The 26,642-nt window shown below is 29.7% G+C and overlaps 1 protein-coding gene and 1 long non-coding RNA gene across 2 annotated transcripts; one reads left to right on the top strand and one right to left on the bottom strand.

Annotated features, from left to right (window-relative positions):
* The first annotated feature begins 4,648 nt into the window (after positions 1–4,648).
* LOC120267061 lies at positions 4,649–20,382 on the top strand. Its single transcript, XR_005538390.1, has 4 exons — positions 4,649–4,708; positions 4,800–4,935; positions 8,460–8,547; positions 17,903–20,382. It is a non-coding gene; the product is annotated as an uncharacterized LOC120267061 (long non-coding RNA).
* LOC120267059 (lysine-specific demethylase JMJ25-like) lies at positions 15,979–25,775 on the bottom strand. Its single transcript, XM_039274742.1, has 10 exons — positions 25,102–25,775; positions 23,545–23,677; positions 23,399–23,462; positions 22,592–23,282; positions 21,988–22,317; positions 20,981–21,298; positions 20,807–20,879; positions 20,628–20,713; positions 20,391–20,510; positions 15,979–16,280 (listed from the first exon to the last, which is right to left on the bottom strand). The coding sequence occupies exons 1-10, from the start codon at positions 25,639–25,641 to the stop codon at positions 16,188–16,190; spliced, it is 2,448 nt and encodes an 815-aa protein (XP_039130676.1). The 5' UTR covers positions 25,642–25,775; the 3' UTR covers positions 15,979–16,187.
* Between the last annotated feature and the right edge of the window lie 867 nt (positions 25,776–26,642).

The raw sequence follows: 26,642 nt of genomic DNA, 5'->3' as shown, positions 1-26,642 counted from the left end.
AATTTCTTTTTATTCTAAAGCGGCAGAAGATAAGAATATGTGATTAGCTCTAGATATGATCGAATAAATCCTAAGAAATAAAGGCATGAAGATTTGATCATTTTTTTGTCTAGCCAAATATTTTAAATAATCAATCAATTGGATAATAAGTCCCATATCTTCTTTTGCAGACTTTAGAAGTTAGCTCTCCAAAAAAAATACCAAAAATCATTAAAGGATCTTGGCAAGATACGGAGCCTAGAAGATTTTTGTAGACATGGGTTTTATATCCCCATGAGGGGTTCATTTCACTCGTGGCCATAAATATTTGCACTTGTGGCTATAAAATTTTTTTTTTTTGTAACATAAAAGTCACTTAATTTTTCTCCAGTTATATTGTAGCCATAATTGATTTCGGCGCCAAGTCAACGTCACATTAGCAAACTCACCAGAAACCGCCTTAAAACAGACCATTATGGCCACACGTGCAACAGGAAAAAAGTTAAATGGTTTTTGTGTTATAAATTTTTTTTTTTGAGGTCACAACGATATAAATTGCAAACATTTATGGCCATGAATGAAATGAACTCTCCCCATGAGACATGGGAATTTGAAATCCTTCTAGGCAAGTGGTAAATTGGAGGTCTCTGTGCACATTTGCATCTAACGTTGGTCATTTTTGTACCACATATAAAAGCTCTTTTTTGTCCTCGATGTACTTAGGGCATGTTTGATTATCTGTAAGTCTTTGTAAGTAGTTGTAATGTAATTTGTTTTACATATAAGTGGTTATTTGGTTTGATGTAAAAGTTTCACTTATATGTAAGTGGATTTACATCTCATCTACTTTTACTGTATTTCAACTTACAACAAATTGAAATGCAATAAAGTAAATAGTATCCACTTACCATCGTGTTCATGTCATATTTAATTATAAAAATATTTAATAAAGTAATTGTCTTTAAATTTAATTATAAAAATAGTTTTAAGTGATTAAATTAAATAAAAAATATGAAATATTTTATAATTGAATATTTATATGATTAAATATTTTTATGAAAAAAAATATTTTTTAATTGAAAATATTAAATTAATTATAAAAACTTAAGTAATAAGATTAAATAAATATTATATTTTTATAATTTGATATTTAAATATTTTTATATTTGAAAATATTAAATAGAGTAAGTATTTTGAAAATTTAATTATAAAATTTTTAAGTAATAAAATTAAAGAAATATTAAATATTTTTAAAATTAATAAATAATTTATTAAATTAATTTATTATTTTTACTTAAATCAAATTTTATGAAGGGTATTAAATAATTAATAACATTAATAATAATAAAAAATAATGGTAGTAATCTAATTAACCGTCCCTTACACTGTAACTATACTTTTAAACTTACAAAGTTAATGCTGCAAGTTACAGCAAAATAAACAGCAGTGAAGTAAGTTGAAATACACAATATTTTCACTTATACTGTAATTTCACTTACAAACAACCAAATAACACCTTTATGGGCATTTGGTTTTTGGCATTCTTTGGGGTTCCCAATCAAGTATGTAAGATGCTTAGGGATGGCAAAACCCAATCCGCCCCGAAATTCCCGCTTCGATATGCCCCGATTTTGAGCGGGGCGGGTTTGGTATTTGCTTGCCCAGCCCCGGCCCCGCCCCCGCCCCATTGCCATCCCTAAAGATGCTCATATTTTGTTCATTCATTTTCATTAAATTCTAAAGTAAATTTGATCCGGAGTCTTATGTCTCCACGAAACATGGGATTTTTTTTTATATATATACAAAATGTGAATAACTCGTGTCAAAAATGTGTGCACAAGTTGGGAGATTGATCATCGAGCCCGTGTGCTTTCAATAAAGGGAGAGGGGTTTGGACTACAAACCCGTATCCACAACTAATAACTAGTTACCACTTTTACTTCTATTAAATCTTGAACTCAGAGACTATAGAATGTTTCATATTTGATTTTTATAATGGGATCAAGTATTGAAAGCTATGAGCCATTTGATGAAGCATGAGAATTTGAAATTCTCTAGACCTAACCTGAAGATGCTCTAGAATCCTTTTGATTGCTCGTTCGAGAACTACGATAGTCATTTCCTTATATTTGAAAAGATTTTCCAGATTAATAGGAAGGAAGATGAAAATGGTACTGTAAAATTTCCCCACTGAGACGATGTAACAACAAAAGGAAAGTCACTACTACATGTCTTGCTTTAGCATCTTTTTCAATATCTTAAATATTTTTATGCTATTGTAGTCCTACTATAGATTTTAGACCAAAATAAATGAAATGCAATTACATAATAAAATGATCTTCCTCTTTGGAGAACAATAGAGATGTTGTATTCATGGAGTCCGGCACGCTATGAGGGAGGTCGGGGATCTTCTCACTTGAGTAATCTCATGGAATATTTGACTCTCAAAGTTAAAAGATTTTATTGCAAGATGCAATTTGGGGTTTATGGGATCCCATACCTAGATAGCCACAACGAGTGATGTAGGCCAGAAAGTTTTCACCCAAAGCACAGACTAGCAGTCTTACTAAGCATTTCCACCTATCTTTGCCTCGAAAAATAATTTAGTGGACTCGTTTCCATGATAACTATCACAAGACGTGGCTTATTCTTAGCGACGGGTTTATAAATTTTATTTTTTATTTATTATATAATATAATATAAAAATAGATTAGTAATTACTTAGTAAGTTATTTAATTGAGGCAATCAAATAAGTGAGGATAAGCCACATCTTAATTATGTTATAACTACCATAAAAACAGGTCCCTCAAATCATCTCTCATATCATGGACAACCAAACTACTCCTTTGCTTATCTTTATTGTTATAATAGTCAAAATAAAGTTATGCCGGTGGATGCACAGGAGAAATAAGATAATTTTGATAACAATATTTGCATATAAGATATATAATTTTAATAATAATATTTGAAAGTTACTTAAAAATATTTGAATCAAATATCAAACCACTAAATAAACAACATTTAAATATTAAAGCACCAAATACACAACATTCCATTACACATTGTTATTTAAACTTTCAAAATCAACATACTTAATCTAACTTTTGAAAAATTTCTTCATTAATTCTTGACTTCTTTTGACAAACTTCTTCAAAGATCACATTAGGGGGTTTGAAAAATAAGAATAAAAAGAAAATACTCAATCTATAATTAATGGAATAATTGATGATACACATAAATAGTTTATTATTTCACGGATTTGATGTTAATATTTGTAACAAATAATACAATCAAATAATATTGCCCTCATTAAAGGATAATTTTGAGTCTTCCAGAGTAAAAAAAAACTTACAAATGCAGTCTTATATATATATATATATATATATATATATATATATATATATATATATATATATATATATATATATATATATATATATATATATATATATATATATTAAAAAAATCTATAATAAAATTGTTCATTACAAATTAATTGTCAAAGTGACATCTACTGTATTTTACAATAAACTGTCATCTTCTAATAATTTCTTTTCATCAAATTAATTTACAATCAAAATATTAGAAAATGGTTTGAATTTAAAACTTCGTCTTAGAAAATTTATAACATTATTTTTTAGCATAAAATTTATCTTGTGCTTGTGTTTGTAGTCTTATATTTGATATAATTGCACCCAATTACATACAAAATTGCTTATAAAAATAGATAACTTGCTTCAAAAAGTTATTTAAAAATTATTAATCTCAGCACCTCCATATCTCAAGAAATTAAATCAGTGTTGAAATAAAAATTTATTTATGAATTTACAAAAATCAACATTATATAACTTTTATATTAAAAATAAAATAAGATTAGATGTCTATCATTATTAATATTAGAATTTAATAAATAAAATATTTTGATATATCATAGATTAGCCTATCTTTATAAAAGTTATTTTAAAAATATATAAAAAATTATTTAGATAAAAATGACATAGAAAAAGAAAAAGATGAGACAAGGACAACAGATCTAAGGGGCAAAGGAGAAATATCCCACGGTTTCGTGATAGTTATAACAGAAACAATGTGGCTTATTTTCGCAATATTAATCTATTTTTATATTATATAATAAATAAAAAATAAAGAATGAGCATGGTTTCGTAATAGTTATCAAGAAACCGAGTCCTGGATTATTTTTTCCACGAGGGATATGGGGAGATGTATCGCAAGTTATTTGATTTCATTATTTTGCAAAAATGGTATATATGGGTATTTAGGTAATTCATAACTTGATTGTATCATGTTATTCCTAATTATTCTTGTAATCAATCGAACATATAATTAAATGTAATGCAACCATCAATATTCTGAAATCAAACAAGTTAATCTAACATAATCATCAAAGTGATCTCCATCTTTTATATTTTTAGGCATCTAAATCCAGAGAGAAGTCATATTTTACAAACCAAATTGACCCGCAATGGTGTCTTTATCATCATAATAAAGAATGGATAGTAAATAATTCTTTTTATATTGATTAAAAAATTCAATATAGTAACTGATGATTTATTATTTATAAAGTTATATTCAGATATATGTAATTTCTCAAATTCACAAAGTTATATGTGGAAAAAATCCCAATCATTTATGTACTAGTATATTATTCTGTTGTAATGTCTAGCTACTTAGCAGATTTTGTGGAGGCCATTGATTTCCCCATTCTTTGTAAGATAAGAGCCCTCACCTTACAAACCCTAGCCTCCACCTTATAAATTTCTCCTAATTTATCAAAATTTCTATTCTTATTCTCATGCAGATCACATCATGTTGAGTCTTTGAAGAGATTTCCTAAAATTGGGGGGTTTTATTTAAATGTTCCATTAGATCTTTCAAAGTTATGTGTTATCTGGTCAAATACTCAAGGGAGTTTTTCAAAACAATCTTGCTTCTAGGTAAGATCAATTATGTGTTTATTTTATTTTAGAAATGCATTATTTTCTAAAAAAATATAAAGCATGATCATTATTACATTGTTGTTGTTAGCATGTGCCTTTTACATTAATGATCTCAAATGTCCAGATTCAAAGTTTCAATTGCCTCTTTTTGATTTGATTTTAAGTTCTTTATAATTTTTTTTTTCTTGATCAATGCGACAAGAGCATATACAGTCAGAGGTGTGTGCACAAATGTGCGGACACCCTCACCCACTATACAAGATTTTGGTTGAATGATCTCAAATATCCAGATTCAAATTTTCAATTGCCTCTTGTTTATTTGATTTTAAGTTTCTTCAGTTCATACCCATAACTAGAGACCCGTTACTATCATTGTGTCTAGTAGTTTGAACTTCTGCAATAAAATTCTTATACCAATGCTTTTCATTGTGTATAGATTAATTCATGTATAATCTCACCCCCAAAGTTTAAACATTTTATGGAGATATGTTAAAGGTCAACCATTGGATAGCTCAATGGTATGACACAAGAGTGTTAAAGAGAGGAGAAGGGTCTGAATCCTTCCCTTTGAGTACTGTTCATGTACTATTCACTATATACTTGGGTCTAATATTGTTCACAAGTACTATTTATGAACCTGGGTATAAGTCCCATATGAGAAAGATTTTCCTAGAAGGTTCATAAGCCATTGTAACTGTACTATCTAGTCCTTTGACAATTCTTTAAATAAGGTGTTTGTCTCCTATTAGTTAGAGATAACTTAAACTATTAATTTGAATTCAAAATATATAGGGTAAGGTCAAATATGTCTAACTACTTTCTGAAGCTCAATATGATCACTATTGATTACAATTTGATAATTAGTTTGATTGTATCATATTATTTATTCCTTTGGAAATTAAAGTAGGATGAGTTTTATTTGCTCATAGTGGAGGACATGTAAAAATCTTTTATATTAATTAATAATAGTTTAGCTTGCTTATGTAAAATGTTATTTTGTAATAATAATAATTAACGTAAATATGATCATATTTCTCAAATAAATTAGATGTCTCTTTTCTTATGAGGAAAAAAGTTATGATAATCAAAACTTGAAACTATTGATGAAAGTTATAAAAATTGAAATGATTATATAAACCAATAGAGTTTGTATAAATCCAAAGTTGCAACACAAATTTGATAGGGCATGAGCTTTTAAAAATGAATATGCTTGTAAAGAGAAATAAATGGGTAACAAAGGAGGTTGATCAAAATAATAAAAAAGTGGGTGATCTTGAATTCAAATTCTTGTAAATACAAGAAAAACACTCACTAAGAGAAATATATTCCCTTAGAAAGCTATTAATACCTCTAGAGGTAACAGTTCACCATTATAATAATTATTTAATTATTATTTGATCGGATAATCTTAACCTCTTAACAAAATTACAATAAAGTAAATAAATGTTGTGTGAATATTTCCTTTAATATGATTTAAATTCTTTCATCAGAACATCCACGGTAACAATACTATTTATTTACCATTTAAGGGGTGTTTCATTCCCTTTCAGGACAAGGGATTTATATATAACTCGGTTTGGTTAGGATATTAATCGCCCCATGTGACGTTTAGTCATGTTAATGAATTTCTAGGGGTCGTTAAACCACCGTAACTAGTTGTGGAATAACAATTGTCGTCTTTGTCAAATAAATAAATAAATAAATAAATCTTTCATTGGTACCTTGATACAATTCAAAGCTCTAGAAATTATTTAGCTTCTCATCAGTGAGGATTAGTGAGGGGAGTGAAATGAGGTGAGAGATATGTAGCCTATTTATTTGGAGAAACTTGATAAATCCTTAGGTTTAGGAGATCCACTAGAAATGGATTGTCGAAATAAAAATGATAGTCAGAAAAGAGAAAAGAAAAAAAAACATCATATGCAAATGAGAATGTTGATTATGATTTTTCATGATTAAATGGATGTTATTTACTTGTTTTCATATTATGAATTTTTCTTTTTTTTTTCTTTGTAAGTTGGGAGTTGTCATTTTTTATTATATATATATATATATATATATATATATATATATATATATATATATATATATATATATATATATATACAGTGGCGGAACTAGGGCCAAAACCAAAGGGGTGCTAACTTTAATTTAAAAAAAATTATATTACTTCAAACTTAAAATTATAATAATTAATATTTCAAAAAACATACTATGATTATATCACCATGAGATAAGAGTTTAATTATTCAGTCAAATCCAATCTAGTTTTAATTTAAATATGAATTTTTTTATATTAATTCAAACTAAATAATAATAATAATAATAATAATAATAATAAATATTTTAAAAAATATAAAATATATATACAGCTAACAACTATCATTACTAAGTAAAAGTTGAATCATTCGACCAAACACAATATAGTTTTAACTAGTTCAATAATAAGACTCACAAGATTATGGCATTCAACAAAATCAAAACTGATTATAAAATTATTTTTTAAAATTTGAAGATTTTATATAGAAAAATCATTAAAGTAAATTTTTAATTGGGTGAAGTAGCTTGTTACTATAGAATCTAAAAAATAAGTACACATGATATCCAAGATTATATTAAATATAAACATATAAATACATTCATAATAATTAGAAATATAAATATAATATATATATATATATATAAGTATATATGTGATGTATGTGTGTATATATATATATATGAGAACCCATCATCTAGGGACGTCCCTAGATTTCAAATCTAGGGATGCCCATAGTAGCCATCGGATGAAAATCTGACAGCTCTTATCATTATAAATAGTAAAAACCGTGTTCTACAGTGTTGTACAGTGATCATAAACAGTAAAAAAAAAGTGTACAGTGTTTATATAATCAATCAACCATCAGATGATAATCCAACGGCTTAGATTTAAAAGCATCCCTAGATTTGAAATCTAGGGACGTCCGTAGATGATGTTTTCCCTATATATATATATTATATAAGATGGGGCCAAGGGGGTGCCACTGTATATATATATATATATATATATATATCAGTTCTAAACAGTTTAATTCGATGTTCATGTCAATGTGGTTTATTTGTAACATGTGGTATGTTTTTTTGGTTTTATAATGGCATATTTTTTTTATATAAAATATTAAAAAAAACTCTTATAAATAGCAACCTATACTATAACAGGTTTTGTTTTATTTACAATATTTTTATTCAAATTTTTTTTCCAAACTTATCACTTGCCGTACCACAGTAAACTAATGATACTCTTATTTTATTTTATTTTATTTTTTTGAATAAGATGCTCTTATTTTATCATATCTTATCCATAAACAACTGAATCTTATTTATGGATAAACCAATCAAGGAACATCCAAATGAATTTGAAAATCTTAGTAATTTTGGAATTCTTACTCCAATAATTATATATAGAGCTTGGGGTGTCTCTTTCCTTGTACACTTATCACTATGGTATCATTACTTTGATTCCATTTACTAATTCTATGCAGGTGCAATCACAAAGTTCAACCCCCACCTATCATAAATGAGATTATAATGAGGAGAAGATCAGAAAGGCATAGATGTGCTATAGATCAAGTAAGTACCTACTTTAATTCACAATTGCTGTAGTTGACATAAAAGCATGTGTTTCTTCTTTCACATATTGCCATAAAACACAATTAATATTAAAAATATGTCAAAATCATTCTATTAGATAATTTTAAATTAGAATTTTTAAGAAAATCCTTTGATATTTGTTTTTATTATCATAAGAACATGAAGAAACCACTCATTCATACATCCAAAATCCTCAATCATACATTAGGAGAAAGTCAAATTCGCAACTATAATAATATCTAAAAATTATCCACCATAAAAGAGGGTATTTTAATTTTTTTCATTTAGAGAATGATGGATGCCAATATTTATATATAAAGATTTTAAAAAAAAAAAAAAACATAATCACAATGGCCCCAAAGCTATCATATTCACCAAAATGGCATTCTGGCCTAGACCTGACCCCGATTCGATTTCGGTTCAGTTTCGGTTCCGAGCTGACGGTTCTGGTTTTATAAATTTTGGAACTGAAATCGAACTATAATTGAACGGTTCCTATTCCAGTTTCGGTTCCAAGTCGGTTTAGGTTTCAGTTCGGTTCCAAACATCTAGCTACTGGTTGTAGGTTTTAGTGTAGCTTAGGTAGGCTTGCTTTTAGTCTAGGTAAGCTTGTTTTTAGTCTTTGTCATATTGTAAATTAGATTTTGATATATAGGATTTTAGGTTGTACCTTTTGTTTAAAACTTATAAGTATTATGTCAATCAAAAGCCTTGATTTTAATTCATGTCATATTAGTATGCTTTAATAGTCACAAAGTACATATAAGGTCCGTTTGATACGTGAAAAAATAAAGGATATGACAGCACAAACTCTCTTGTCTCTTGATTGATTTGCAAATGTGTTTAGGGTACAACACAACATGTTTGAGTACAGTATAAGTTGGAAAAAAAAATTGTCCCACCAAAACCAAGGTATAAGTTTTAAGTTATAGGACAGCACAACAAAAGTCAATTTTGCCCCACTTCAAATCCAAAAATTACACCAATTAACTAAAAACACATCCCAACCAAAAATTTACAGCTATCATTCAATGCTCTGCCCAATCTCATGCACTGCCGTGAACCTCCTTCCCCGCTTTCCCCTCCTCCGCGACACTCTCCTCTTCAAATCTATCTCTTCTTCTCTTGCCTTTCTCCTTCTTACTTTCTATTCTCTTTGAGAATTCTAGGGTTTCTAGGCATCCTTCAAGATCTACCGGTCTTTTTCTATGCAAATTTCTTAGATTTATTTATAAAGTAAAAAAAGATTATTATGTTAGATAGCATGCCTCTTATCTCTAATTATAATAAACATATTTAATCTTGTGAGTTATAGTTAAAAACATCAAGATAATTAGTTTTTTAATAAGATAAGAAATGTTAACAAAATTTATAATCTATTTTTCATAAATAATTATTAGTTAATATATTTAAAATTTTTAAAATATATTTGTGCCAAGTAATTTTAAAATTTTTTTTTTTTTTGCTAATTTTCTTATTTCAAAACAGCATAGGAATATATAGAGGCTATTATAGTAATTTTATATTTAATTGTCTTATATTAATTTGTATTGTCCTTTGAATATAAAATAGGATACAAAACAAACATTTGTGTTGTACTACAAGCACTTGTGATGTGTTGTATTCTTGTGTTGTACCTTTGTACGAATCAAACAGACCCATAGTCTATAGCACATGCATAAGGAAAAAATTGCACTATACTCAAGATTCAAAAATGTTGGTTGTTTTTTTAATAAATATAATTATATATTATATAATTTTTATTTAAAAATAAAAAGAGGACCGGAACCCGTGGTTCGGTTTGGTTTTGTTTCCGATTTACAATTCTTAAGAACCTTAACCGGAACTGTAAAAAGCTAGTTCAAGGTTCCGGTTTGGAACTGGAACCATGTTTATGGTTTTGGTTCCATTCAAATAGTAATGGTTCTGGTTCGGTTCATCATTCAAACCAAATTAGGGTCAGGTCAAATCTGACCATCATATAAGTGCCTAATCAAATCTTTGTGCTAAATAGGCACATTTTTTTCTGATAAAATATAGATAAACCACGTGTCAAGTACACATAAAGAGCTAAACTCTACGACACCTATACTCTCCATCTGTGTCAACTTATGTTCTGTCTCAACTGATTTTCATGTGTAAATGAGAAATGTAAAAGCCCAAAGGAACGAAAAATGATTATTGAAAAAAAAAATTCCTAAAAAGTAATTACTTAATCATAGCCCTTTTTTGCTTCTTTTTCTTTTTCCACTATTTCTTCCCAAAACTGGCGTCACATGATAGTGACGCAACCATCATCTCTAGCAAATGCAATGAGAGAGACGAGCGAAATCTCAGGGTAGTGGCGAAATATAAGAAAGAAGTCTAAAACTAAGATTTTTATTTGATTTTGTGAAGAGTGTGGGAACAAAATGATAATTAGAGAGTTTTATCCATAATTGTAGCTTCTTATTCCTTACGATTCTTGTCTCTAGAATCAGACTATACTCTGGTTCTTACACAGTAATTGTAAGAGTCCAATGAAAAGATAAATAAGTGTTTGAATAACTTTGTTCCCCGGGTAACTGCAAGTGGGTTTCTCTGTCAAGCATATATCTCTCTTCTTACCATTGAAGGCCACTTTGAACTTTTTAATCCCAGCAACAATTCTTGTGTGCCAATTTTAACTATTGTGCTAAATACATATTCTATTTTACAATTATTATGATTGGCGTCAATAATCTTGATCTATTGGTATTGAGTCCCTTAGACAGGGTTTTTGTTTCGGGGAAAATTTGAGATCAAACTGCAAAACCCATGTAAAGTAAGGATCCAGATGTATTGATGTATTAATTTCATATCTGTGCACATCTCTGATTTTTCTTAAATTAGGATCACTTATCTCCTATTTGTAAAAAAAAAACAGTTATTATGATTAATTTCTCCTAGGAGATCAACGTACTCTTGCCCTCATTGTCGTGGTCTTACTCCAACTATTACTTGACAAATACATCTGAGTGATTAACACCTCCAAAGAGGATAGACTCTCGGTCTTCATCTTATTGCCTTTCTGTCATGGTTTTTTTTTTTTTCTATTTGATCTTAGTTTTTGTTCTCCTTATGGTAGTGGATCATAAGAGAAAGAAAACTAAAAATAAGGTTTCTTTTTTAATAATTTGATTTTGGAGGAGAGAGTTCGAACAAGATAATCTTATATGCCATTGCAGCTACTTATTCCTTAGGATTCTTGTCTTTTTTTTAATAGTCTAAGGGCATCTCCAATGATAACCCAAAATCCCAAATTTTGGATTAGTGTGACCCCAAATTTGGGGTTCTACACATATATTATTTTTTTATTCTTATTATTTAATTATAATTATAAAGTTAATAATTCATGAATATAATTATAAGTAGTTAATTAATACTTACAATATTAATTTTGTGCACAATTAATTAATTAATAATAAATTTGTTAATTAAATTAATTTATGATTAATTTATTAAACTGAAATAGTTAAAAATATATTAAAAACAATGAAAGACACGTGTAGTATGTTTCTTTCCTTAATTATGTTGTAATATTATGCATTTGTTGTATGTTTGTCTATAATTTTTAATGTAAAATATTTAATTAAAGCAATTTTTTGTTGTTCAAATTGTAATCAATGATGTGTTTAAGTATTAAATATTTTCGTGCTATATGAAAAATAATTTTATTATTTATCAAGCCAATTAAGAATTTATAATTAACTTTCTAAAAAAAATAAATTAAAAATTAAAAATATTTTATGTGTTAAATATTTTAAATTATTTTTACTAGTAAAATATTAAATTGTAATAAATATTTAATTAAATGATTATTAATAATAATTAATTTCAAGTATTTTTTTAATTGAATAGTAATAATTAAAAAAAGGAATGTGTAAAGAATATTCAGAGATGTAAAAAAATTTAGAGTTTGTGGTTGGAGTATAATTTGCAGAACCAAATTTAGAATTTTACTTAAAATTTTGGCGTTGTGGGTTAGAGATGGTCTAATTTGATATTTATTGAGTGATATGGGGTCCTTTGGCATCGTTTCTGTTTTTTTGTTTTTTATTTTTTTATTTTGCTTTTGTTTTGTTTTTGCTTTGTTTTTGTTTTGTTTTCAAATTTTTGAAAACAAAAACATGTTTGGATACACTAACTGCTGCAGTATTTTTAAAAATCAGTAAAACAAAAAAACATGTTTGGTTAGCACAAAATTATTATAATGTTTTTTTTTATCATTTTTTTTCAAATTCACATTTTTAAAATTTTTTTATAAACTTTATTTTCATATTAGTTTACTTATTATATTATTAAATAAGATTAATAACATAGACCGGTATTGTATAGGTAAAAAATATCTCATAAAAATTGCACCATTTGAAACAATATATATATATATATATATATATATATATATATATATATATATATATATATATATATGTTATATCATAGTTTATAAAAATCAAGGGTCAAACAATAGTGTTTACAAATAATTTCTAAAAATATAATTTTTTATACAATATAAACTAATTTGCAAAATATCAAGCCAAAATAATAAATTTTTATAAATATTTTTCTTAAAAATATATTTTTCCAAATTATTAATATTAATTTGTAAAAAAAATTGATATTTTTTTAAAAATTAAAAGGAGAGAGAGAGAGAGAGAGAGAGAGAGAGAGAGGAGTAGAAGAGGATGGGTTTCATGGTGGGAGGAAGAGTCTTTTTTATTTTAACATTTTCAAAACAGTTGAAAACATAAAATTGTTGTTTTCTGTTTTTTGTTTTTTAAATAAGAAAATTATTGCTAAAATTTTTGAAAATAAAAACAAAATGCCAAACATGTTTTATCAATTTTGTTTCCAAAACATGAAATTGAAAATAAAAAAATATAAATTGGCAACAATGCCAAATGACCCTTTAGTTATTCAAAACTATTATAAACAGTTTACTGAAAAAGGTTAATGAGCATTAGAATGGCTTTGTCCCTTTAATTTCATTGGCTGGTAGCCTGGTACCTTTTTTTATTGTTTCTTAAGCTCTTATGTCTATGGGTTAGACCACTTCCAACTTACAATTTCAGTCAGGATTTTTAATATAGTTTGTTTGTGTTATTGTCAAATAGTTGAGTTCAAACATCAACTCACCTGAGATGAAAGTACATGTGTTTTAAGATATTAATTTTATATGTGCACACTTCTGATATGATTTATTTATATTTTATTAAAAAAAGAGAGGAAAATGTAACTAGGTATAAGTTTATTTTCATATGCTCTTAGGGCTTGGAAGAGAGCATTTTTGTATAGATGGCCCCACTAAGTATGATAGAATTATATATGCATCATAAAAAAACATATTTTTTATACAGTACTCGTAGGGTTGATTAGTTTTAGTTTTTTATTTTTTTATAGTTCCTATAGGTTTAGTAAAAATTGGGTTGAACGGTTGATATTTGTTCAGATACTGTGCTGTTAATTGCAAGTGCACAAACCGTTGGATTGAAATCCAACAGTTGATACCTTCAAAATTCATAGATGATGGATGCTCTATAAGTTAATATGCACTTTAATAAAGGCTACATGCCTATGCAAGTTTTAGGGGAATACATGCACCTGAATACTTTTTTTTTACATGGAAATTTTTAAAGTTTATAGTAGGTATGTATGTAAATATGAACTTTATAGTGCTAGATATGCAAATATTCTTCAAAAAAATATATAAATATACTTTGATTAGTATTTGCAAATATGAATGTTTTTGTGGGTAAATATGAAAAACTATATTTGTAGGGGTGTGGATGTAAATATGATTTGAAAGAAAAATTGCTGGAGATGGAATAAATGGAACGGAATGGATTGGAATGATCCTGCATTCCTATTCTAGTCTATGAATACAAAGACGGGTCACAGTTTTATTCCTATTCTTTTGTTTCATTAGACAATGAGACTAGTTAAAATGGATTGATATTTATAAATTTTCAATATATTTAATTATAAAATTTAAGATATAATTATAAATATATAATTTTAATTTGATTAAATATATAACAAATAATCACAAAACTACAATTATACTTTCATTAAAAATATAGCTTTGAGAATTTATTTATTTTTAATAATAAGATCCCATTTCTGTTTGAAACGAGAAAGAGTGTTTCTTCTCTATTCAAAACAATAATATGAATGACTTCTTGTCACTTTATAATGCAATAGTAGGAATAACCAGTTATGATTCTTATTGTCACTTAAAAAATTAGGAATGTGTGTTTATATTAGAATGCTTTTTCCATTTTATTTCACCTACCAAACAGGACCTTTGCTGTTATCTCACTCTTATTCTATCCAGTATCCATGCCATCCAAATAATTAATATTTTGATTTAATTAATAGAATGTTGTGTACAAAAATTAATAGTGAATAAAAACTGAAGAGTTAATGGAAAAATATGAATAGGTATCCGAAATTTTTACTTTTAGGTTAAGTGTGAGAGAACTTAGAAGTTTTAAGCTCTAGGTTTATTGTGATAAAGCTTTAAAAATTCAATTCATTGTAAAATGGTCTTGCTTTACAATTGGAGACTGTTGTATTTTGAAAAGCAGACGCTAGTTCAAACACAAGTATTGGCTTTTCTTGCATAAAATTTTGTTTTATTTTTAATTTTGAATTTAATTATATTTCCACCTAAAAATTTCCCATGTTGTTAGTCAAAGAACTAAAAATAGCATGGTGGAGTAGTTGCATGCCCATTTAAACTTAATTTAGGTTAAATTACTAAATTAAATTTTGGGCTATAGCTGTAGAACTAAAAGTGCACTTTCCTATTAAAAGTTAACTTTTTTAGAGTAATTGATTGAGACAATTAAATATCAAATTTTACTGCATCATTTGCGATGTTACTATTTTATATTATTTTTAAAAAATCTTTTTGAAAAAGCTGCACCACTAAAACTTATTCAGTGCAATAGAACATCTGGTTAATTGACTGTGATCATTGCTACATCAGTCCATAGAGTCATCCTACCAGTCATTAAGTTAAAATAAATAATTTTATTATCCAATTAGAAAGAAGAAAAATTATGATTCAAGGTAAATATTTTGATAATTTTTAAAAATTAAAATAAATATTTTCATTAGTTCAAATACGAAATCGAAACAATTGATCATAGCTAACATGGTACCAGAGATTTTATAATCCTTGATAAAATCAACTTAACATCAACTAAGTGCACTGGCAAATGTCTCATATTTATGGAAATAATCTTCTTGCTATATACCACAGTGAGTCAGTCTGACTTAATTAGAATACCTTTACCTTTCAAATAAAACAATTGGGTAAAGTCATCCTAAGTGTGTGATGTCACTCAAATAACTCATACTATTAATTAAATACACCTGAATAAAGAATTGTCTGAAAACATAAATTTAATTGCATAAACATAAAAGATCTATAGATATTTACAGACACAGCTCATGTTTACCAGATGCTTTTAACTATTAACAGGTATAAAGTTAAGAAAGGAACATTTTTATTCTATTAAAGATAACAAAAATTGGTGGACATAATTCTAAGACTCCAATGGGGTGCAGTATAGAGGTGTCAAAACTGTTGGTTAGTTTGGGGTGGCTTTCTCCTTTTTGGAGGGAACAAAATCCTGCAAGGTCTTCACAGCTTTATTGACAGCATAAACAATCATTTTCTTTATCTGTAAGAAGAACAGATCTCTAATTAGTATACAGTAAACAAAAGGTTTACACAAGCAAAGCAAAAATAATTCCAATTTTTCACCAGAATAGAATATTTATAATGTTAAATAGAGTAAACAGGTTAAAGAATAGTTAATAAGTAAACAAAAGGTTTACACAAGCAAAGCAAAAAATAATTCCAATTTTTCACCAGACTAGAATATTTATAATGTTAAATAGAGTAAAGACGTTAAAGAATAATACATCATGCATAAAATCATTTTTTTTTCTCTAATTGATTTTCCTTCAAACTAAAATTATTTCCCTAATTCTTACAATAGCATATAAATTTTAATCCACCTTGCAAAGCTGGGTTTTAACAGTTTACCGAAGGCCAAGTACATACTAAGTTCCCCATGCAGCTTCCATTTAAAAGCTTTGTCAATAGTTCCAACATTTGTACTTTTCTAAAGTTGTCTAATCACCTTGCAGCAGTAAAGTCACCACAGTTTATTTATACTCAGTATCTTTTCTCTGCTGTATCCAGTAAATCTCATATCTTTTTATTAATTTATGTTTGGTGATTTATTTATTTTTCTTCCAAGAAAAAAAATTAACCCTCCAACTTGTCACATACTCTTTCAATTAATGTAGAGCACATGATGCACTCTTTCAATTAGTCTCCATTTCACCATAAGTGAAACGAGATTGACCTTGGGAAGAGAGGGCTAGAGCCTGATCTGAATTGTGCTGTGGCTCTGGTCACCAACATAAGCTCAACTGTTTGGACCTGAAAGATTTACCACGGCAGGATAGGGCTGCCATAGTCTTAAGCTATCATCTCCAAAAAGGACTTTCCCCTTTGATGGATCCAAAGCATACCCTTTCTTCTAATAAACATGCAGTTTATTCATTTTTGTTGCATAAGAATAAGAAATAATTTTCAAAAGAAAACACTCGAGAGTACGTAATTTCTCCATTAAAAAAAATGGTTAACAATATTAACTTTTTCCTCATTGTTAAAATAAAAAAACCAACCCACATAATATAAAAACAACTTTTTTTTTTCCATTAATCCCTTACAAATTTTTCTAAATAGAAGAAAAAAAAAACCTAAAAACTTAAATAGTCCTTTTTTTACATAAGGAAGAATGGGTTTTTCTTCATCGAAATGAAAAAAAAATGTAAATCTTTAAAATGATTTTATTTAAAAAATTTTCCTCAAATTGAGCAGCTAAAGGTTAGGGCATGTACAAACCTCGGTGGAGTCACTCGCACACAATCACTACTCACACTCCCAGAAATATACCTTCACCCATGATTTGAATTCTCACCACTTGTGAAAGTTCTAATATGGAATCAACTACCAATAGACTAGTCATTAGTCCTTAAAAAAATATATGTGCTAACTATTTTACATCAAAGTTTTAAGTGGAGAGTTTTCTTGACTTTTTTTAAGAAATTAAAGAAATTTTTTTTGAAAACTGAGTTGAGATCTTAGGATTTTGGCTTGATAATAAGCATGTTTATTTCAAAATTATTTTTAACATCACCTTCCTCTTTGTTTATATCTTTATTTTATAGTTTAGGATAGTGTGTGAGCATGATTCACTCTTGATTATATTTTTAATTCTGTGTTCAGCTTTCATCACAATGCTGAAGTTGACAATGATCCAGCACCACCAACAGCACCAATTGAGCAATCTCTGCAAAATCCTTTCATCCATTGAGGCCTTCCTGTTGTAGAAGGAATTATGGAACATATGTTGCTCCAATTCTCATGGTTGTCTAGTTGGAACCATGCCAATAAAATGATTCAGTCTCAGTGCAGAGGTTCTTTACAGGTTCTTTACAGTGTAATCCTCTAATTAGTCCATCTAATTATGTCAAGTTACTCATTTAGTCCCTCTACTATAATTTGTACCAAGTAAATCTTTTATTATTTCAATTTAAAAATGTAAGTATATCTCATTCTTGCCGCCATGTGCACCATCAAGAACCACAAGATCTAGCTCACAATGAGCACAAGCCATTCATCCTCCCCGGTATGCCACAACCCCAAGGAGACCACCAAAGCCAAAACACCATCTATCTTCTATGAAGAAGCTCCAAAATTTGAGAAGCTATACAATGATACTATCATAATTGAGCATACCTGCAAGCCATGTCAGAGGTGTGCACAGTTGAAAAATTAATATTTCAACTAACCTGTGCTCTCACCCTGCGTCAGCTGAGATTCAAATTTACCTCCTCGGCAAGAACAAAAACAAGCTATACAGGGGACCGTGCCAATAACCTAAGAGATCATTGGCTATTACATTTTTTATTTTTTAATATAAAATATATAAATATTGATATACATTATGTCTATGGACTCAACTGCTCCTTCAGTTCATTGATTTGGGTGAAAGTGGTCTGTACTCTACTAATGAGATTAAAAAAAAGTTTTATTAAATTTTAATCTAGAAATTTATACATGTATAAATAAACATGTATAAATAACCAATTAATAAATCCAATGAATCAATTAACCATCTATATTTGCTATGGAAAATTCAAGATAGTTAATTGAACCGTACCCACATCTACAGCTATATTTGTTATAGGCAGTATTCAAGGTAGGATGACCTGGTACAATTGAAGTCACCCAACCCTTTCTATAACATTTAATTAGTTAAATAAATATTTTTAAGAAAAAAAAATATTTATTTCCATTACCCACATTTTTATACCCATAACAATGTGAGTAATTTCTATCCACTCGCATCAACCAGCGGCAAAGTTGCGCCACTGGCGGCCATCAAGCCAGGCCAGTTTGCTGGGTATAGCTAGAATAAGTATCCTTCCAATTCTAAAAGGAAATTTTCATCTTTCAATAGGAACTATGGATTAAGGGAAAAATCAATAAAAGGAAATGAAACTATCATTGATACATTTTCTATAAGAGAAAAATAGCTAAAAAGAAACGAAACTATCATTGATACATTTTCTATTAGATCACCGCCACAAAGGCTTAGTGGTTGACATATAATATGTGTGGTGGTTTGTTTATATTATTTATAAAAAAAATTCTATTAGGTATTTCCTCGTCTTAATTTCACTAATTAGCTAGACAGGTAAAAAAAATTGAGCAATTTGATATAGGACAAAAACATAGATATACATATTCAAAACAAAATTAAATATATATATATATATATTTTGGATAGTGAAAGAGCAACCAGGAAATAAATATGAATGGAGACAAATAAATGCATATAACATGAAGAAGCAAGAAAGAAAAGGATGAGCACGAACAGAATGAGAGATGAATAAATACCACAAGAAGATTTGAAATGATGTCAGCATATATACATTAGTTTCTCCAGAAAGTCAGCGATGCCTTCTTAGTTTATTCCTCAAAATAGATCCATATCATATCTTAAACACGATGCAAATATAATTTCCTAATTAATATGTCTACTTCGCAACCTGATTACCCGTCCAAACAAACTAGATAACAATTTTATTGCATTTGGGATTCCAATGGTCAGATTTTAACTCAAATCCAAAATCCAAGATGATTATATGACAAATCTAGTGCACATTGGGTCCTTATATGAAGCATATGTGAACCCTATTCATATTTCACATCCTGCCTTCCCATAAGATGTTCAACATCAAATATACCAATTTACTCAAATTCAACAAAGCCAAGCCTATTTGGAATAATCTAGAATCCTTTTCAAGCATCTTGTCTGTTCAAAACCTACTGATCGAAATTTCATAACATTAATTATGGCACTAAAAGTTCAGAATTCACAAAATTGCCAAAAATCAGGCTGGAACTCACTCAATTTCTTGATATATTTTGTGAATCTACAATACCATGGCATAACTACTAAATCAGCAGCATATGTAGCAATGTGAAAATGGCAGCAGCTGCATGCTGACTTCTTTAACCACAATTCTCATATATAGAATCAATAGGGACAATTTGATATAGTAAGCCCATGGTTAAGTTATCTCCACAAATTTGGTACTTTGTCATGGGAGTCCTTACACGCAGGTGGAAGACGCTTTCATGCTTATACTTGCATTTACTTTTAACACATAATTTCAGCTATCAAAGAAAGAGCACCAGGAATTACCTCAAGTTTATCTTCTTTTGCCCGGTGGTTAGTAGGAAGCACCCGAAAGTCCTCTGTTAAGCGTAGGCATTCACCAACATTCTCAGGGGAAACAAAGTCAAGAGCAACCTTCGTGCAGGACTGCAATAAAAGAGTGTTCATAAATCAACAGACACAAATAAAAAAGGCCAACATAATGGCCTAGAAATAGAATTTTACCATTTCACTATTCAGTTTGTATGGTCAGTTCACTCATACCTTCAAGTTTCTCACTTGATGGGGACATCCAGCAGGAATGAAAACTGCTTCTCCTAGGGCCTGCTCAAACGTCCACGGTTCGATTCCTACAGACACATAGGATATTTTGGTGGCCATGTGAAAATGAGTTCTGAAAAATGATTTTAGGAAACAAATTGACAGGAAGACCATGGACTGACCGTATTTCTCCTTGAGCATTCTTTTATGTTCAATGGTTAAATAAAATGTTTCATCATGGACAGGATTAAAAACCTGATAGAGGAAGAAGATATTCAATCAAAAGTGAGTAAAAGATTCATTGTTTAATCACATATATGATATGATCTTGTAGATGTGCACAATATTCAACTAACCTGATAAACAGGAGAACAATAAATATGCCGAAATTCCTTTGAATGCTTTTTAAGAAAAGACTGTAGCTTAGGAACATCTTGTCTCCGAAAAATATCCCATATAGCTCCCCCCTGTGTGATTGCAGGTAAATTGGTATCTTCTTGGTCGCCTGCCTTCAAGTATCCTTCATTTCTTACATCAGTAAGATCCCCATTAATATGAGAATCTTGCAGTCGCTCTTTTTCATTTTGCAGTCTGTGTTGCCTTTTCATTTTCTCAATCTCACATATGCGCTCCTTTTTAAATTTTACATCAGATGAATGCATCAAAACATTAACCTACAGAACACAAAAGGCAGTAGAAGAAGAGCATTATCAACATAAAAAGGTAACGTAAACAATGACCTGACAAATGAGGATAAAAAGAACACATTTTCATAATTTAAATTAAACCCAATAAAGTGCAAATATAAGAAGTAAATGTCACTTTTTATAGACAGCATTCATGTTGGAAAGTTTAAGCACAGCCACTATTTTTGTAGAACACACAATTCAAGCAGAAATTTTAGCAATTGTATCATGTCATACCCCTAACATATCTCCTCTGACAGGAAAACAAAACAATAGAACTGAAGTCTACAGCAATTAGTTGAGATTATATGTCAATATGTCACAAAGAAAGGAATCAATTCCCTCCAGCCAACTGTCCTCCAGTGAGTTTCCAAGGAGCTTAACAAAGGCCAATGCTAACCAAAGAACAAAGACCCATTGGAAATCCTCAAAGAAATATGCATGAGAAAAATAACACAGCTGCTTAAATTTACCATACTAATAGGTGGCAATAGATTCAGAAAGGCATGGCAAAAGCTATCCAAAACAAGACAAATGCATACAACCATAAAAAGAAGGCACTATGCTGAACTAGGTGGCAATAAATTCAGAAAGGAACGGCAAAAGCTATCCAAAACAACACAAATGCATACAACTATAAAAAGAAGGCACTATGCTGAACTGCTAGGTAAGTTTACCGCATCTGAAACATCACAGTGAAGCTTAGTGACCGAGTCCCCCCGTCCAAGCTCTTCTCTGGCGCCATATGCAATATATGATTTTGGTCCCATGTCCAATTTTAGAATGTCCAAAGGGAGAGCCGCAGCAATATTTAGAAGGCCATTCTTTGGATTCGTATACTCTTGAAAAGGCAAAGACTTAATAAATTCAGCACCATGGTGTGGTAAAAACTCCTCAAAGTGATTTGATGTAGGCCAATCCTTCAATTTAAGCATTTCTGGCCATTGATTTGGATACATTCTTCCTTGCTTATAGCCTTCAAAAAATTGGTGGGTGCTTATCTCAACCTACAAGCAATATAGAACTCAGTCAAATTTCAGTCATTTTCAAGGACATAACATCACTATATTCAAACAAAATGAAAAGGAAAGCCCAAAAAGAATGTAAATACATTTGTTTTAGCAAATCGATAGTATAAATAATACAAAAACATCAGCACTGCTCCATGTTATCTTACTGTGTATGCTGCACGAATTATTTAACTTTCAGAAACCAAACTTTTCTTGCAAAAATAATCAAGGAAGCCTCAAAAGGTAGCAGCCATTAAAAGTTAGCAATTACCTCACAACAAGCAAGACAATCAATGGCCTTCATCTTGTAGCTTCCTTCATTATTGCATATTGCACGGCACATAGCCATTGGCTCCCAGCACAAACCTGATCTTTCATTAACCAACCCACTAACAATAACTGGTTCTCCCTTTAACCAGTGACTCTGAAAATGAACCATTCCATCTTCCTCAACTTCAGCCAGTGAAGGGCAATATATGTAATTATCACTTGAATCAGTTCTTGAAGCTGCTTTCCTGGACATTTCAGTGGTAGAACAGGAGCAAATGTACTTTTGCTCTACAGGGGCATCAAAATGCAGACTGCTACCTAATTTCTCTGCCTTAGCTTCCAGATCCAATAAAAAATTTCTAGGGAAGATGTGTCTAAGCTCTAGCACAGAAGAACCACATCCACCAACAGCAGTGGGGGGGCATGGGATGCTTCCATCAGAGTTAGCTTTCCATTTAGCAATATTTATATGGTAATTTGTCGTGGAACTCTCATTTTCTTGACTAACTCCTGGAAGAGGATCACCACCATGCATGTAGGGTTGTCCTCTATATGGATAATGTGGTGTCACAAATTGACAGCAACCCCTCAAATCACCTGAACGTAATTCTTGACAACATCTCAGGCATAATTCATAGCCACAATTCGAACAGACCCGATGGAAATCAACAATTGAGGTTTTACAATTGTTACTGCAAAAGCAGAAAATATAAATGTCAAGCATCATAAAACAATAGAAAAGTTATTACACGAAATAAATTTGAGTTAAATTACTGAAAAAGAAGATATTATGTTAGCTCAATATTACCAGAATACACGCTCATCTTTCTGGCAAACTGCTTGTTGTGGCCTCATCTCTGGTAACAGCAACCCTGTAAATGAAAGGAAGTGAGGGTCAAAAGAATGCAGACAAAGTGAAGATAATAAACAAGCCACATTGTTATCATTGTTCACCTTGAATATTGGCTTCAATCTCAATTTCTTTCACTTGTTCTTGGTTCAGTTGTTTCAGAAAAGGCAATATAAAGTCTAACACATAGCGAGCACTTCTAAGTATGTCAGCCTTTTCTATCTCTCCACAGGAATTCTGTACATGAAATCAAAAACAAAATGCCCATCATACCAATATCAATAGGAAATCAAACTACAAATTATTAAAGCAGCCAATTTTTTTCTTAGCCGCTAATCTATTTAGTGAAAAAAAAATACAAGTTTCTTAATTCTTTATTGAAAGCTCAGCACATCATATAAGTCCAAATTGAAGCTCAAAAATGAGTGCTCCTTAAATTGCACTTACCTTTCCTGGTTTGAAGTTAGTAAGAGGGCATTCAAGACTCTAACATCGATACAGAATTAATTTAGTCAATCTGATAGAAAATTTTCAAACAATAGAGGGAAGAAATATTATGCAAGTGTCCACCAAATACAATTCCATATTAAGGGAACTACACTAATATAACCCTGGATCATGGAAATGATAAGCAAATAATGATTAAAAAATCATTAAGTCCATACTACTTTCTTCAGAGAGAAGACCCTCATATCACAAAATCTTGTTTGTTGCGAGCAAACTCAGACTCTTCTAATAAAATTTCTATCATATGCTTAACATGATTGGACGAAACCACATTCAATTGGATAACTGTGATTGAATTCCCACTGTTCCGAAGCTTCAATTCTGGGGAATTTTTGCAGCAGTCATGAACTCTTTGTCAAAACACTGCTTAGACAAATTTGATTGCAGAGTGGGCCTACGTGTTTCAAAATTTAGTTTGCCCTTCATATACAATATACAAAATTCTAATGATGGAAATGATGGTTTCAAAGGAACATTTGGTTTTGTGGTTGGATTTTAAAAAGTGGTCTAAATTTGTCTAACAAAAAAGATTCAAGATTGATAATTTCCCTGAATTTTATGCTTGAACAATAAAGTTCATCTAGGAGGGTGGTCTAGAGGGTCTAGCATAAGAAAAGGACACTCATTAAGTATATAAGAAAGACCAAATTTATGTTTGAAGGAGCTTCTACTGTAGCTTTCTGACTCATAATCAGAACTTAGACCATGAATTGGCCAAGTATCAAATAGAGACTAACTTTTTGGTTTTCATCTTTGAAAACTATAAAAGTATTGATTAACTAATTAACATAAAAAATACCAATAAAATACATAAAAAACTTTAAAAAAAAATTCATAATCTAAGAACTGAGAATTAAACAGTAATAAGACTGCTTGTGAAGTATCATAAAAAAATTTATATGCCATAAATTAGTATGCAGTTTTCAGATGCACAAGCAATTCCACATAACAGAAAGCATGCTTGAATTGAACATTCAAAAAAATTCCAATTCAAATTACAATACAGTAAATACCAATGCTTTTTTTTTTTTTTCTTTAAATTCAAACATCAAAGCAGAACTAGATATGAATCACAAAACAAAATTAGAACATAAACCCTAAAATGAAACAAGAACCATAAGCAAAAGTTATAAACCATCTAAAGAATAGCTTACCAAACTGATAGATTTTTCTTCACCCCGAATTCTACCCATAGCGGAGGATGCTGAAAACGGACGGCATGATCCATTAAAACTTCTCACCTTCTTCTTCAATCCATCCCCAACCCCATTACCAAAAAGTGCCTCCCTTCTAGCCAATGGAAAGTGCCGATGAAGTTCCCCAGTAATCCTAAGATTTCCCCCCAATCCTTGCTTCTCTGCATCACCCCGCAAGCCTCGACCAACACCATCCACCAAGTCCCGCCCAGAAATCCAAGAAGAGACAGGATTCACCTTCCCCTGAAGACCAGAAGACCGCCGCGGAGTCCGCTGTCCTTTAACAACAACAACCCCACAATCCGTCCCAGTTCTCTTGATCTTCTTGCGCGGCCTCTTGCTCTCCGATTCACAAGTCCACTCCTCATCATCCCGGCCTCGATCATCCTCCTCCGGATCAGAGCACTGATCACTGTCATAGAGATCGAAGATCCGTCCCGCCGATCGATCAGAAGAAACCCTTCTCCTAGCTCTAGGCTGCTGCCTCTCGATCGCCATTGCCGAAGACTCCAAAGAACTCAGAAGTATTGGTTCCGGAGAAGCATGCAAATATAGGGTTTCATCCGAGCTTTTTAGTCTTTTATAGACGAAAATAGAGGATAAGCTTTTCAGGATTTGGTCCTGATTTGACTTGGATTCGAAATTTTCAAGTATTTCCTAAATTAGTTAGGACTGTATACCACCTTAGGTTTGTTAACTAACTGCCTGGTGTGTTTCTTTATTTATAACGATTTTTTTATTTATTAATTTTAATATATATATATATATATATATATTTTGTTAGTGTATTTTTAAATTTATTTTAAAAAAAAAATAAAAGAGGTAGCTTGAGATGCAAGGAGTTTTTTAAAAATAAATATTGAAGTGTTGGAGATAAATTTATGATGAGGATGATTTGAAAGATTTGAGGATTTAAATTTAAATAATAAACTACAAAAGGAAATAAGAAAGTAATTTAAATGAAATAAAACCGGATATTTTACTTTTAAAATCAAGATTAAATTGTTACCATATGTGGGATTTAGGGTTTAGGTTTAAAATTTTTTTAGAGAATAATTACAGAATTTTTAAGGGCATATAAGAAAATATACATGTCTATATATTTACATAATGAATTTGAAAAAAATAAATAAATTATATATAAAGAAACAATTTTAACTAATAAAGTTTTCCAACAGTATATAATAAGATAATTTTAACTTAAACTCAGGTTGTCAAGTTCACAATGGTGACATGAACTATATCAAAAGAATATGTGCTAAACGCTGAGATTCGCATGATATTCATATGGACTTACCTATATATATATATATATATATAATGATATGTACAGTCTATATATTTTTATAAAAAAAAATAGATAAACCACTATATATTAAATGGAAGAGAAACAAAGAATATAAGCTCACAATAATAAAAACAAACAAAAGACGGAAAAAATCAACTATAAGTGGATTTAAGGAGTACATACACAGAAAAAACTGCTAAAAAGAGAACGA

The sequence above is a fragment of the Dioscorea cayenensis genome, chromosome 8 (assembly GCF_009730915.1).
Source record: "Dioscorea cayenensis subsp. rotundata cultivar TDr96_F1 chromosome 8, TDr96_F1_v2_PseudoChromosome.rev07_lg8_w22 25.fasta, whole genome shotgun sequence".
Taxonomy (NCBI): Eukaryota; Viridiplantae; Streptophyta; class Magnoliopsida; order Dioscoreales; family Dioscoreaceae; genus Dioscorea; species Dioscorea cayenensis.
The sequence above is the reverse complement of the archived record's forward strand: the minus strand, read 5'-3'. Positions and strand labels throughout refer to the sequence as shown.

Excerpts from the sequence above, each read along its gene's own strand:
- LOC120267059 (XM_039274742.1), bottom strand. The coding sequence starts at position 25,641 with ATGGCGATCGAGAGGCAGCAGCCTAGAGCTAGGAGAAGGGTTTCTTCT. Across the intron at positions 23,283-23,398 it reads AAAGATGAGCGTGTATTCTG|TAACAATTGTAAAACCTCAA; the intron begins GTAATATTGAGC and ends CTGCTTTTGCAG. Across the intron at positions 21,299-21,987 it reads ACTGTGATGTTTCAGATGCG|GTTAATGTTTTGATGCATTC; the intron begins GTAAACTTACCT and ends TGTGTTCTGTAG.